General features: G+C 43.0%; 1 protein-coding gene across 3 annotated transcripts in view; it reads right to left on the reverse strand.

Moving 5' to 3' along the window:
- The window catches only part of ATRX (ATRX chromatin remodeler), a 453401-nt gene that overhangs the window by 132849 nt on the left and 307438 nt on the right, over positions 1-13114 (reverse strand). For all 3 annotated transcript variants that reach the window (XM_030208839.1, XM_030208838.1, XM_030208840.1), the window contains exons 22-25: positions 11162-11285; positions 2390-2520; positions 1982-2070; positions 685-854 (exon numbers count right to left, since the gene is read on the reverse strand). In XM_030208839.1, the coding sequence (XP_030064699.1) occupies positions 685-854; positions 1982-2070; positions 2390-2520; positions 11162-11285 (514 nt within the window). The remainder of the gene's footprint in view (positions 1-684; positions 855-1981; positions 2071-2389; positions 2521-11161; positions 11286-13114) is intronic.

The raw sequence follows: 13114 nt of genomic DNA on the forward strand, positions 1-13114 counted from the left end.
TGTTATATAACTCTTAAAAGGATCACAGTGTAGTGATTGTCCAAGTAAACATACTTATCACATAATATGGGTATGGAAGTATATCTATATACATGCATATAAACACACAAATAGGAATAAACAGAACCTCAAGTACATGCACATTAACTTTCACAGTCCATCAAAATTCTGTACAGGTCACAACATGCCACAAGGAGATCCTCTCCCATCAGGGCCCGAGCCTTTTTTTCAGGCTATTATTTGAGTTTGAAATTCTGCAAAGGAGCAAGGAACGCATAGTTTCACCACTGCAAAGGCGAGAGTAAAATCCCTGATTAAGCTTGATGTCACAGACTAGTTTCAGTCTATAGGTGGGAAAGTTTTGAGTCTTGATGAGGAGAAGCTTTGGTTTCAATTATTCTGATCTGTACATAAGCTTTGGCCCAGAATGTAAAAGTGAGAAATGAAACAGACCCAAAGAAATACATGCATATCACCAATGCCATAAATGCAAGAAAAGATGAAGGCTGACATGAAACAAATACTCCTTCCAGAAGGGTGATACACTGGCTTACCTATACTTTCTTATCATGTAAAGCACCTTCTGTAATCTATCACTAAGTTCTGAATCAACTCAAAACAGAGAGAATGAGGTGGTTTTCTTCCACATAATGTTTTACATTTTGCTTGCATTTTAAAACTCACTTTCTTCTGCTTTTGCAACAGGAGTGCTGTTTGAAATTTCTTCAGTATTTCCATCACCACCTCCTCTGGACCTGGAATTCCAGACTTTGATCACTTCAACGTCATTATCGCTACCACTTTCACTGGAGCTGGAATCTTTCTTCCTTTTTTTCCCTTTGGAGTTTTTTTTCCTGGAAATAAAATAAAATTTCCCTGATGTCCTAGCCAAGATAAGCGAGAATGCCATGTCACAAAGTGAACTACTGAAAGCAAAAACACTAAAAGCTTATATAGCTTGCAGATATTAAGTAATCAGTGTCTAAAGATCTAGACAAACATGGAGCACTCTAAACGCAACAAGAAATCCTCATTTAAAGCTACTCTCCCTAGGTCTATGAATGACGTTCATATGAAAGCAAATATTGATCACAATATCAGCTTAATTTTCTTTCCAATTGCAACCATACTGCATGCACAGAGGAGAATCCCGTAGGTAAGAGGCTAAAGTTGAAGTGTGTGTGTGTGCGCTCAAATATAACCCCAACTAATCTGTTTTAACAGATATAATGCTCTCAACCTCTGGCAGAAAGGTGATACAGAAGGCATCTTCATACTATGAAGATACCTTCTCTCTGCTGCTGAGCAAATAAATCTATACAACAGTTGATAATGAAAGAGGTAGAAAAATCTACAACCACAAGCACAGATTATGTGGAAATAAAATGTTGAAGGAACAGCACATGGACACCTAAGTAGGGCTTCCCTGTAAAAACACAAGAAAGAATGAACAAAAGTTTGGCAGGAAGAAAGAAAAAAACATTCCATATTATACTGCACTCCTGTATGTACTAGGGCATGTTTTAAGCACCTGGAATGCGGCTGAAAATTTAATGCAATTAACATAACTAAGTAGTCAAGTGATACAGAGGTAAATAGGCTTCATGCACCAATACTACTAATGTTACAGGGCATGAAAGGACATCAGGACTTTGATGGGCAGTATAACAAATAAAGAAACTTGAAACTTTGAATGCTCATAAGAGTGAAAAAGGGAAAGTGGTCCACTTAATGTTCCTTGGAGAGGAGTAAGTTGGTTCAAGACTGAGGTTTCTAGCAAGATGGAAGAGATACTAAAGGTAGAGAGAAAGAAAGGAGTAGGAATTAAATGTACTACTTTTGAAGATGCTGTTTCAGAATAACCACCCCACAACCTGAATTTCAGCACATATACTAATTAATGGTTTGGCTCTGAAACTACAGAGTTTAGAAGGCATTGGTGATTAAATATACATTTTATATATATAGAACCACAATTTACTTAGATTCTTCTTCAGAGCTTAAACTCATTGACGTTTCCTCAGAATCTGAAGCTATGAACTCATCCATACTGTCTTCATCAAAGTAGCCCTGCAAAACACATTTGATGTCCTTACAAATTTTTAGAATATTAAAATATCATCTGTTTAGAAATATTTAACATCTGCTCAATCACTTAGTGAATTCAAGTTCAGTTCAATACATCATTTGAAACTACATTTTAATACATATGACTCTATACTGAAATATAAGGAACATGACTAGAGGCAAAAAAACAGCAGGCAGTTCTACTGCACTATAGACTCAAGACATTCCCATTATGTCATTGAAACACTACCCACCATCTGGCACATGTTCTTTGGAAAGTCTGCAAGAGAGACAGAAGTGTGTACTTTAATATCTGGTTTACCTTGTTTTCTTTGCTAATATAATCCAGCTGCAAACACCAAGGGTGAGTCCAGATTCTGCTCAACATCTGGAAGTCCTGGAAAAGCTTGGTTCCAGCCTTACCTCTTCCACCTTCACTGTTCCCACTTATTCCTTAAGAGAAAGTTTAGGGTTTTTTTGTTTGTTTGTTTGTTTTTTACAATAAACTACAATAAATACAAAGTTATGCATCATTCTCATTCCCATTCAGAAAAATACAGCCATGCATATGGTATGCTCATGTATGCAGCTGCACTTACCACATTACTTGTAAAACACATGATTCTGTTAAAGGAACTACATGATTTGGCTTTAATATCTCCCTCAATTCCCTCAAAATGATTCTCTACCTGCAGCCCAAACCTGTCCTAGAATATATCATGTTAAAAAAGACATTCCATATTATAAAGAATAGGGCTGCATAGCGATTAAAATTTTTAATTGTGATTAATTGCATGAATAAACCGCAGGACATACCCAGCAGTCCATTTGGGGGGGGGGGGGGGGGGGGGGTTTACAGGGATGGATGAGGGGAAATGCATTTCCTGTCCCGACACTAGATATCAAACATTTGCTGGTAGGGATGCCGAAGCCCCACCAGTCAAAGAAATCCACTGCCAAAGTGGCCCCCTTCCTCCTTGTGCTGCCTCAGGAGCGAGGAAGTCAGCGGGGTGTCTCCAGGTGCTGATGCCAGAACTCCCTGAGCATGCTCAGTTCACGCAAGAACAGGGAATGCTTGGGGAGTGCAAGCATTGGTGGCTGGAGGCATCCCGCTGACTTCCTCACTCCTGAGGCAGTATGAGGAAGGAGGTGACTCAGTGGATTTCTTCAGCTGGCGGGCCTTCAGCTACCCTACCAGCCATTGAACAGGCACTGCAGCTTTGGAAGGAGCCTGAACCCAAAGTGGGGGGTCCAGGTCTCCAAGGTCTTTCCCCTCCCCTGTGGCTATGCCACTGATTAAACTTCCAATATCTTTCTTAATCCCACCACCAAGTCTCTCTCCCTTCCCCCTCTCCCAATACAATTTACATTTTGGTGGAGTTACAATAGTGTTGTGCAATGTGGAGAGGGCATCTATAGTTTGTGTCGTTATTCAGAGACTTTGAAGAGATATATTTGAAGAGGAAAATGTAGTGGTAGCTTTTGTGTTCAGTTGTAGAGTTTTGGTGATGTTTATTCATATAGTTTTTGAAGAGGTAGATTTGAAAGGAAGGTGACAATATCTTTGTGATTAGCTGTAGAATTTTTTGAAGAGGTAGATTTTCATTTATTTTCTAAATTGGAGGAAATTTGCGATGCTTCTTTTGGTGTTTGGTATCGAGTTCCACCATTTGTAACCCTGGTAGATAAATGCTGCTGTGTAGATAGTGTTTTTGCAGCTGAGTAGATGTAGGAGTAGGTAGTTTGTTTACTGGGCTGGCATTTCTTGAGGATAGTTCAATTATGTTAAGCATATATTCGGGTGCCATTCCAAATAGTATCTTGAAGTGCTCACTTTGAAAAATATTCTTGCCTTGACTGGCAGCCAATGTTGTGTTTCAAGCAGTGGGATTGCTCTTTCATATTTCAATTTCTTGAAAATCAGTCTTGCTGCCATGTTTTGGACTGTTTGCAGCGATTTTAGTATGTCTTCCTTGCACCCTATGTATGCTGCATTGCAATAGTCAAGTTGCGATAGTATCGTTGATTGGACCAGTATCCGGAAAGATTTTCTAGGGATATAGTCTCTTATTCTTCTCAGTTTCCACAATATTCTCAAGCATCTTGATGTTACTGCTGATATTTGATTGTCCAGAGTTAGGTGTTTGTCGAGAATGATTCCTAGTATTTTAAGCTGTGTTTCAATGTTGTATATTTGTGTGTAGATGTGATCAAATGTCTAGATAAGATAATGTATGGTTTATAGAAGCAGCAAAGAAAAATGGTCATATACTAGACAGTAGGTTAGATAGCACATGTAATAAAATCATTCTTCCTCGAGGTAAGAGGTCGATGAGTATGTACACACTATCTGGTGAAAAACGGGAGTCTAAATGTGTGACGATGGTTACTCTGATTCTACCAAATATCTCCCAGGGGATGTAATAGTAAGAATTTAGCAGAACTGAGTACATTTTATTTCACTTAAACTGAATTTATTCAATTAGTTTGATAAGTATAGGGGTATACTGTGTGTAAGTTAGGTGTGATTAAAGTTTGACTGCCAGACCCTTGACCATTCTTTTAACACTTGGAGATCCCTTCTCATGGTTTCTATTCCCTCCAAGGTATCCACTCTATTGGCTATATTTGTGTCACCCACAAAAAGGCAAACCTTTCCTTCTAACCCTTCAGCAATATCTCTCACAAATATATTAAATAGAATCGGGCCCAGCACCAACCCCTGAGGCACTCCACTACTCACCTTCTTTTCCTCTGAATCGATTCCATTTACCACCACACCGTGTCGCCTGTCGATCAACCAGTTTCCTATCTAGGTCACCACTTTGGGTCCTAAGTTCTGCCCTCTCAGCTTATTAACAAGTCTTCTGTGAGGGACAGTATCAAAGGCTTTGCTGAGATCCAAGTAGAATACGTCCAGTGCACGGGGGGGGGGGGGGGGGGGGGGGGCAAAGTAAAGGAGTGAATGTGCCATGTGGGGATGGGACAAAGTAAACAAGTGAATGTGCCATAGGGGTGGGCGCGGCAAGCTGAAGGCTGGCCACTGGGGCTAGGGTGGGGGGGGGGGGAAGATAGTGATAGCTGGGGGGGTGGAGGTGAGGAGAAAGAATGAGAGGTTGTGGTACTGCATTTGGCAGAAGATTCTATGGGCAGACAAATTTATGGGTCATGTTGGGATTTAGAGGAACAGGGAACTGCAGTTGGAGTGAGAGGTGTAACTAAGGAGGCTGGAGTTTGAGAAAGGCAGGAAGGATTTTCAGGCCTTATGAGGGGGGAATAATATGCAAAACACTACAAATAAACTTTGCCGAATTTTAAAATATTATGCATAGAGTTTTCAATTTTTTTTGCACAGAATTCCCCCCTTGAGTAACTGCGCTTCTCCAAATCACAGGGCTTCACCAGTTATAGTCTCAGAGCCCAGAAATCAGCAGCTGTGGTGGTTTTTGCCAAGGAGCTGAAGCCTCTCCGAAAGCCCATAGGCACTGTGCTAGTGCAGCATTCAACTCAGGGCAGGCCTCCTTTCCAGTTTCCACTACTGCCAGCGTCCAGGTAACAAAAAAAAAACAAACAAACAAAAAAATTTGTTATACCTTATCCTGAGCTTCGACGATGGAGATTAAGATAGGCAGGGGTGGGGGTAGAGAAAAGCAGATTGGATGCTGGGCTGTGGGGGGGGGGGGGGGGGAATAGAGCAGTAGGAGAGATGCCAGGCTATGAGAGGGTGGGGGTGAGGTACAGAGAAGGGCAGGGATGATGCTGGGCATATATGAGAGGGTGGGAGTATGGAAGAGCAGGGATTATGCTGGCCTAAGGAACAATTTCTATATCTTCTTGCTACATTTTTTGGTCTCTTACTGAATGTGTGTTACTTGCTCAGGTCTCCAAAGAACACCTCCTTTGCTGTTTGGGTGCAGTATTTAGGGCCAGGATTAAAAGCCAGATCTCCCTAAGCCATCTGATTCAGTCTATAACACCTAAAATCTGGAGGATCTGGCTTTTTCCATGACTTTTGCTCAGCTGTGTCCCTGGATCCTCTGTTGCCATGGCCAAACCCTGCTTTGCACTGGCTTTTCCTGCTCAGGAATGTAAGCATTTTACTACTACTACTAACCATTTCTACAGCACTACTAGACATATGCAGCGCTGTACACATTATATGCAGGTACATTCTCTGACTTGCCCAATGTCACAAGGAGCTGCAGTGGGAATCAAACCCAGGCTGCCAGGTTCAAAGTCCACTGCACTAACCATTAGGCCACTTTCTTCACATTGAAGATGGATCTGGATGTCTCTGGATCCTGCTTTGGGCTGCCTCTGAACATCCCTAAGCAGGTTGATTCTTAGCAATAAAGTCAGATCTGGAGGATTATTAGTATATACATACGTATGTGTCCACTTACATGCCTATATGCTAGTATGCTAACTGCTATTTGGCAAATACTCGTTTTGAAGAATATATTTAAACGCTGTGGCTGGAGACACTGTGTCCCATAAGTTTTTATCATTTCATGGGTATCCAGATAATTAATTTATTCATGGGTTTTATTTTATTTATTTGTTGCATTTGTACCCCACATTTTCCCACCTATTTGCAGGCTCAACATGGCTTACATAGTGCAGTAGTGGCAGTTGCTAATACCGGCAAGAACAGATTCAAATTGAGGTTATGACAGACTAATGATCAGAATTGATGGACGTATTGGGGGTCTAGGGCAAAAGTAGGTTAGGTTATGTCCAGAATGAACAATTATATTGTTGTATTGCAGGGTTAGGCATTTAGGTTGGAGTACAAAGTGATCTTGCATTTTGCTTCCTACAGTAGATGATGCCTTTTTATTTTTATTTCTCCTGTGCTGTACTGCCGAAAGAGAATGTGATTTCTTAGTGTTTCCTTTACTGATTTTTGGTCTTTTATTTTGTAATTGGTGAGGGTTGGTCTGTGTTCTGTGAGTGACTAAGTGAGAGATTCTGCTGGTATGTAGTTTATGTGGAGATCCACAACGCTCAGACTTGTTTGGCTTTTCCAATGAGACGCATATTGCTGTTCTCTATATTCACAGCTGCCTTTTTAAAGGTACAGATATTGGTATTGGTGCTGTTAAGTTTGCCACATAGGCTCAGAGAAGTTTCTTTGCTTCACAAAGTATCTGACAGCAGGGGCGTAGCCAGACCTCGGCGGGAGGGGAGTCCAGAGCTCAAAGTGGGGAGGGGGCACATTTTAGCCCGCCTCCCCAGCTGCCACCCCTCCTCCGCCACTTCTGACCCCCTCCCCCCGCAAGGTACCTTTGCTGGTGGGGGTCCCCAACCCCCGCCAGTTGAAGCCTTCTTGAGCGCCGGTCTCCGGCGCGCCGCGTTCGCTGATCTGTGCTTTCTTGAGTCAGCAAAACCAGGGGCACGGACTAAATCTGGGGGGGCCAGGCCCCTGTCTGGCAGTGAAGGGATTTTGTGTTTATTACTGAGGTGCTAACAGAATCTCTGGTGGGTTGGGGGAGAGGAAGCATGTTACCCCTGTTCCCATGGTGTCATATTCACTTAACTCATGTACAAAATTCAGTGCAGGCTGTAATTCAAAAGATAGGTAATCGAATACTATGCACACTGAAAGACAGCCTAACACAATCACACAGGTGATGTTTAAATTCAAGATAACAGGAATACCCTCAGAAACCAAGGCTACCGCCAGGGTCTAGCCAACAATATTCCCCCCCTCCCCCCCCCCCAAAAAAAATGTTGTGATAGTGTTCCTTAGTCTACCCCCATGGCAAAACAAAGTTCTTTTCCAAACTGCTTCCAAAAAACACATCCAGAAGATCATGGCAAGAATGAAGATAGAAATTAATCATTGACTGGGCCCTCTACAAGTTCCACTTTATGCCCACAGATCAGCAGATCTGATATGGAACCAAAAGAATTGCCTTCTGATTTATCTGACATCGATGAACCACCTAAACAGGGTTTCCCAGTTTGTACAACTAGTGACAAATCCTGAAGATATTCCTCTCACTAATACAATTTCATTAATTGGAATATAGTGTAAACCAAGATGCAGTGTTCTGCAAAGTGTGCAGGGATTTATGCTGATGCAGGACAGATTATTTACTTAGAAATCCATCATCAAGTGCACTCCAAGGCATTATTTAGAAATATATCAGTACTCACAACTATATGCCTGGTGCTCCCCTATGTAAACTCTGCCTCCCCCCCCCCCCCCCCCCCAAATGGCAAGTCTGGTTACATCCCTGTGATGGACACATGAAAAATGCCCAAAAGTTCTTTTCACGTCCACAACAGACGGAAACATAAACCAAGTGTTAAGGACACCAGCCCTCTGGACTCAAAATACCCAATTTTAACACACAAAAAACCCCCACGCAAGATCCTGACCTAACCTATCTAATCCACCACCACCCAGGGGGACTCCAAAACCCCCTAATAAACAAAGAAAATAAATTTTAATTTATTTTTTGAAGCCCGAGCTCCACAACATTAAAAATGGCCCATAAAAATTATTAAAATAAATAAACCCAATGGGGCATTTTATCTGGGTAAACTTCCAAACAGAAAAAAGAAAAATGTGGTCCAACTAATAAATCAAAACACCAAAAAAAACCACTGTGAATGAATCAAAAAATGTTGCACCTTAAATCAAAAAATTCAGAGCAATGGGAGGAAAAGCCTCAGACCCTAGGCAGGAACATCTTTAGTTCTCCAATACCATAAATGGGGCACCTCACTGAAAAGAATCTTTTAGAGGCCCTTTTACTAAAGGGTTGCTGTGTGGCAATGGGCTTGCCACAAGGCAATCTAGCGCTACCGCCAGCTTTACGTGAGCGCCAGTGATAGTGGCGCTCCCAGCGTGTGTCACTTCCAGCGCTCCCAGAAATTAGCTGTAATTTTTACTGCCAGGCAGGGCTGCCAAGGAGACTGAACCGGGCCCGGGGCAGGACTGCCGCCACCGGGACCCCCTACAATCGTCATCCACTGCCGCTGTTGCCCCCTCCCCCCAATTGCTGCCACTACTGCAACAGGATTAAAATACCATGGCAGTCGGGGATCCCGAGGCCCTGCTAACAGAAGATGTCTTACTCCAGTGCTGACTGCCTGTCCCTGAGGCTGCTTTTCCTCTCAGGGCATGCTCGGTTTCAAAACCGAGCATGCACACCTGAGAGGAAAAGCAGCTGCTCAGCAAGCAATGGGCAGAAGAGCAGCGCTGGAGGAAGCTCCGGATGTTCCCCAGCCTCCAAGGGGGGCCTGGCGCCAGAGTTCTCTCTCTCCTGCTCCTGTTGGGTCGCTATCACTTGGGTCCGATCAGGAGCGGGAGAGAGAGAGACCCCAGCACCCAGCCCCCCTTGGAGACCCGGGCCCAGGGAACTTTGCCCCCCTGCCCCCCCCGGCGGCCCTGCTGCCGGAGGTTACCTGGTGGTAATCAGACAGCAGTTACCACAGGGTTAGTGCAGGAATCCTTAGTCACCTCGATGGGTGGCAGTAAGGGCTCCCCTGGAAATGGTCACACAGCAATTGTCACCACATGGCTATGTCCTTTTTCGGGCATTTTACCCACTGCAGTAAAAGGGGCACCCGCACATCGGAAATCCATGTACTGATGTAACCACAAGGCCCCTTTTACCGCAGCTTAGTAAAAGGGGCCCTTAGTAAAAAGTTAACCAAACAATGATGTTTCAAAAAAACACTTGTAAAGGGTGTCTTATACTGAACTTTCTAAAGGGCCTTAGAATGGAAACAAACTTGAAAGAAAGCAGAGCTCAGTCAAAGCAAAAAGAAATATGTGGAACCAGACATGTTTCTAGTTGATATTAAATATCTCAATGAATGGCTGGCAATTTATGTTCCTGTCGTGACAGACTGATAAAATTCCACTTAAATACGCACTATTGAAAACGTACAAAGTATCTCAAATAATGGATGTCAACTTATGTTCTCTCACTGTAGCAAACTGTGTCAATATAAATGAAAAAAATGCAATCCAAAAGCACACTAATTGCCAAAAAGGAATTATAGTCTCATACAAATAATCCACAAAACATCCTTTATTAAAACCAATCCACGTAGAGAGATTCAAAGGACATATACACAAAATAGAAGATGAACGCTGTTATTAGCTCAAAAACTACAGTGTAGTCAAAAAATCAAAATTACTAAGATCATGAATAAAAAGACCAAAAGGGAAAAATGTGCAAATTACAGCATACCCTTAGAAAGCTACTACTATACACTGCAAGTGTGGCTCACTGTATTACCAAAAAAGGGGGAAGATGAGGGGAAAAAGGGCAAGGGGGAGGGCAATGGCGAATGCTATGACGGAACATTGTAAGCCACATTGAGCCTGCAAATACGTGGGAAAATGTGGGATACAAATGCAATAAATACATAAAAAGGTAGGGAATGGATGGTTAATGAATGGAAAAGGGAAGGAGAATCAGGGGAGCAAAACAAAAAAAAAGACAACTGCCACCAAAGGAGAACACATTAGATACCATTACAGGAAAACAGCCAAAAGCCCCCACACTGGAAGTACCAAGCATTGCTGAGGCAGCAATAGCACATTAACAGCTTTTCATATTAAAGTCTCACAATACCTGCAGTTTGGACAGACTAGTAGCCTAATGGTTAGTGCAGCGGCCTGAGAACCTGGAAAACTGGGTTTGATTCCCACTGCAGCTGCTTGTGACTGTGGGCAAGTCATTTAACCCTCCACTGCCACAAGCACAAAATAAGTACCTGTATATAATATGCAAACCGCTTTGATTGTAGCACCCGACACCACAGAATACCCACTCAAAGAACTCCCTCCTCCTCCTCCTAACACCACCACCGTTATTTCAGTTTTCCCTAAGAATTTCAACTCTGATGGAAGTTCCTACCAGGAACTGAATCCTAGCTATGCTGTGGGATGTTTCAGCTTCTTCCATCAAATTTACTTTAGAAATTCAGGTGTTCTCTGGACACACGTTGCTGCTGCTGGGGAATACAACAGCTTCTGAAATAGTAACATTTGCTGTTTATTCTGAGACTGTGCAGTTGTGACACTGACATATCATTATAGCATGAATTGCTTTTTTTTTTAACCTACCTGCACCTGTTAAGTTATCCAAGTAGTACCGATAGAGCTTGCACTGAATTGGAGTCATTCTCACAGCCAGAACATACTCATATTTGGGTGGCAAGAACTTTGTAAGGGCTGTGTAGTCTTTTCTCTGCAAATTCACAGAAAAATAAAAGTTATCATCTGTTAATCTACTGGCCAAGAAACAAATCTGTTGAGGAAAACAGAATATTTTTTTCAGACACCATTATACAACAGCCAAAATATATATATATATATTCCATACATCCTTAGAATATATTTCATAAAAAATTTGAAATACTACCTATAAAAATTCACATATATACAATAAATAAAGATAAACACACAACGTATCATAAGAAACAATGAATAAATTAATACGCACATAGCTCACACCAAGTTGCAGTTTTATAGATTAAAAGAAAAACAGATTATCCAGCTTAATCTAAAGGCACTGTCTGTGTCATCCTTGAGCCACACAACAGTTAAGGAGTTGAGTCCCATTTTCCAAAAGCTAGGACAACACCCAAGTTTTAAGGGCTTTCTTAAATCCTTCAAATCTCAAGACCATCTTTGAAGAATTACCTTGATGTTCCCTCATTTCATGTAATACGCCTGGAAGAATATAGAACATCTACCTTTTACGTTACCGGTCCTAAACTCAGTGGCGGCTCTACAATTAGGCCACCTGAGGCAGGGGTCTCAGGCGGCAGTCTTCCAGGAGTGGCACATCCCCAGGAAGTCAGCAAGACCTGGGAGACACCCACTGAAAGAGCCCAGGAAGAAATTCTAGGCTCTCAACATCCAGACTGTGAGGGCCAGAGACTGAAGGTTGGGATGCAGAAGAGATCCATCGTTCCGCATGATGAGGGTCGGAAAACACGCCAATCTCCATGGTTCTTCACAGGATACCTCCAGAAGAAGAAGGAACCAGATCTGTTGAGGCCAGCAAGGCGCGACTAGAATCATGATCCTGCAGTCTTGCTTAAGTTTCAGCTAAGTCATCCCCACGAGAGGTACGGGAGAATAAGCATACAGAAGACTTGTCCCTCCATAAAGGAGGAAGGCATCTGATGCTAGTCTGTCGTGGGCCTTGAGCCTGGAACAGAACTGAGGGACTTTGCGATTCATGTGAGTGGCAAAGAGATCCACCAAGGGAGTGCCCCCATGCTAAAAAGGTATTTCGGGCAACGCCCATGTTGAGAGACCACTCATCTGGCTGCATAACCCTGCTTAGTCTGTCGGCCAGGCAGTTGTTTTTGCCTGCTAGATAAGTGGCTCCAAGGAACGTGCCATGCCAACGAGCCAACGCCACAACTGACTGGCCTCCTGACACAGAGGGTGTGATCCAGTGTTCCCATGCTTGTTGGTGTAATACATGGCAACCTGATTGCCCATTTGAGTGAGTACAATTTGGTAAGACAGACAATCTCTGAAAGCCTTCAGAGCATTCCAGATCACCCGAACCTCCAGGAGATTGATTTGGAGATCTGTTTCCTGGGCGAACCAAGCACCTCGAGTATGAAGCCCATCGACATGAGCTTCCCAACCCAGGAGAGATGCATCCATCGTCAGCACTTTTTGCGGCTGAGGAATTTGGATTGGAAGTCCCAGAGTCAAATTGGATCAAATGGTCCACCACGACAGAGAGCGAGCAAGCTCCGGGGACACTCGGATGACATTTTCCAGACCTCCCATGCCTTGGAACCATTGAGAGGTCAGGGTCCATTGGGCAGTCCTCATGTGAAGGCGTCACGGGTGTCACATAAAATGTGGATGCAATGTGGCCCAATAACTTCAACACCTGCCAAGCCATGACTTGCTGAAAGGCTCGAACCTCAGAAGCCAATGCAACTAGTGTGTCTGCTCTCAGCCCCGGGAGGAAAGCTCAAACCTTCTGAGTATCGACCAGGGCGCCAATGAATTCCATTTGTAGGACAGGCCAAAAATGGGATTTGG

This window comes from Microcaecilia unicolor, chromosome 7, assembly GCF_901765095.1.
Source record: "Microcaecilia unicolor chromosome 7, aMicUni1.1, whole genome shotgun sequence".
Lineage (NCBI taxonomy): Eukaryota > Metazoa > Chordata > Amphibia > Gymnophiona > Siphonopidae > Microcaecilia > Microcaecilia unicolor.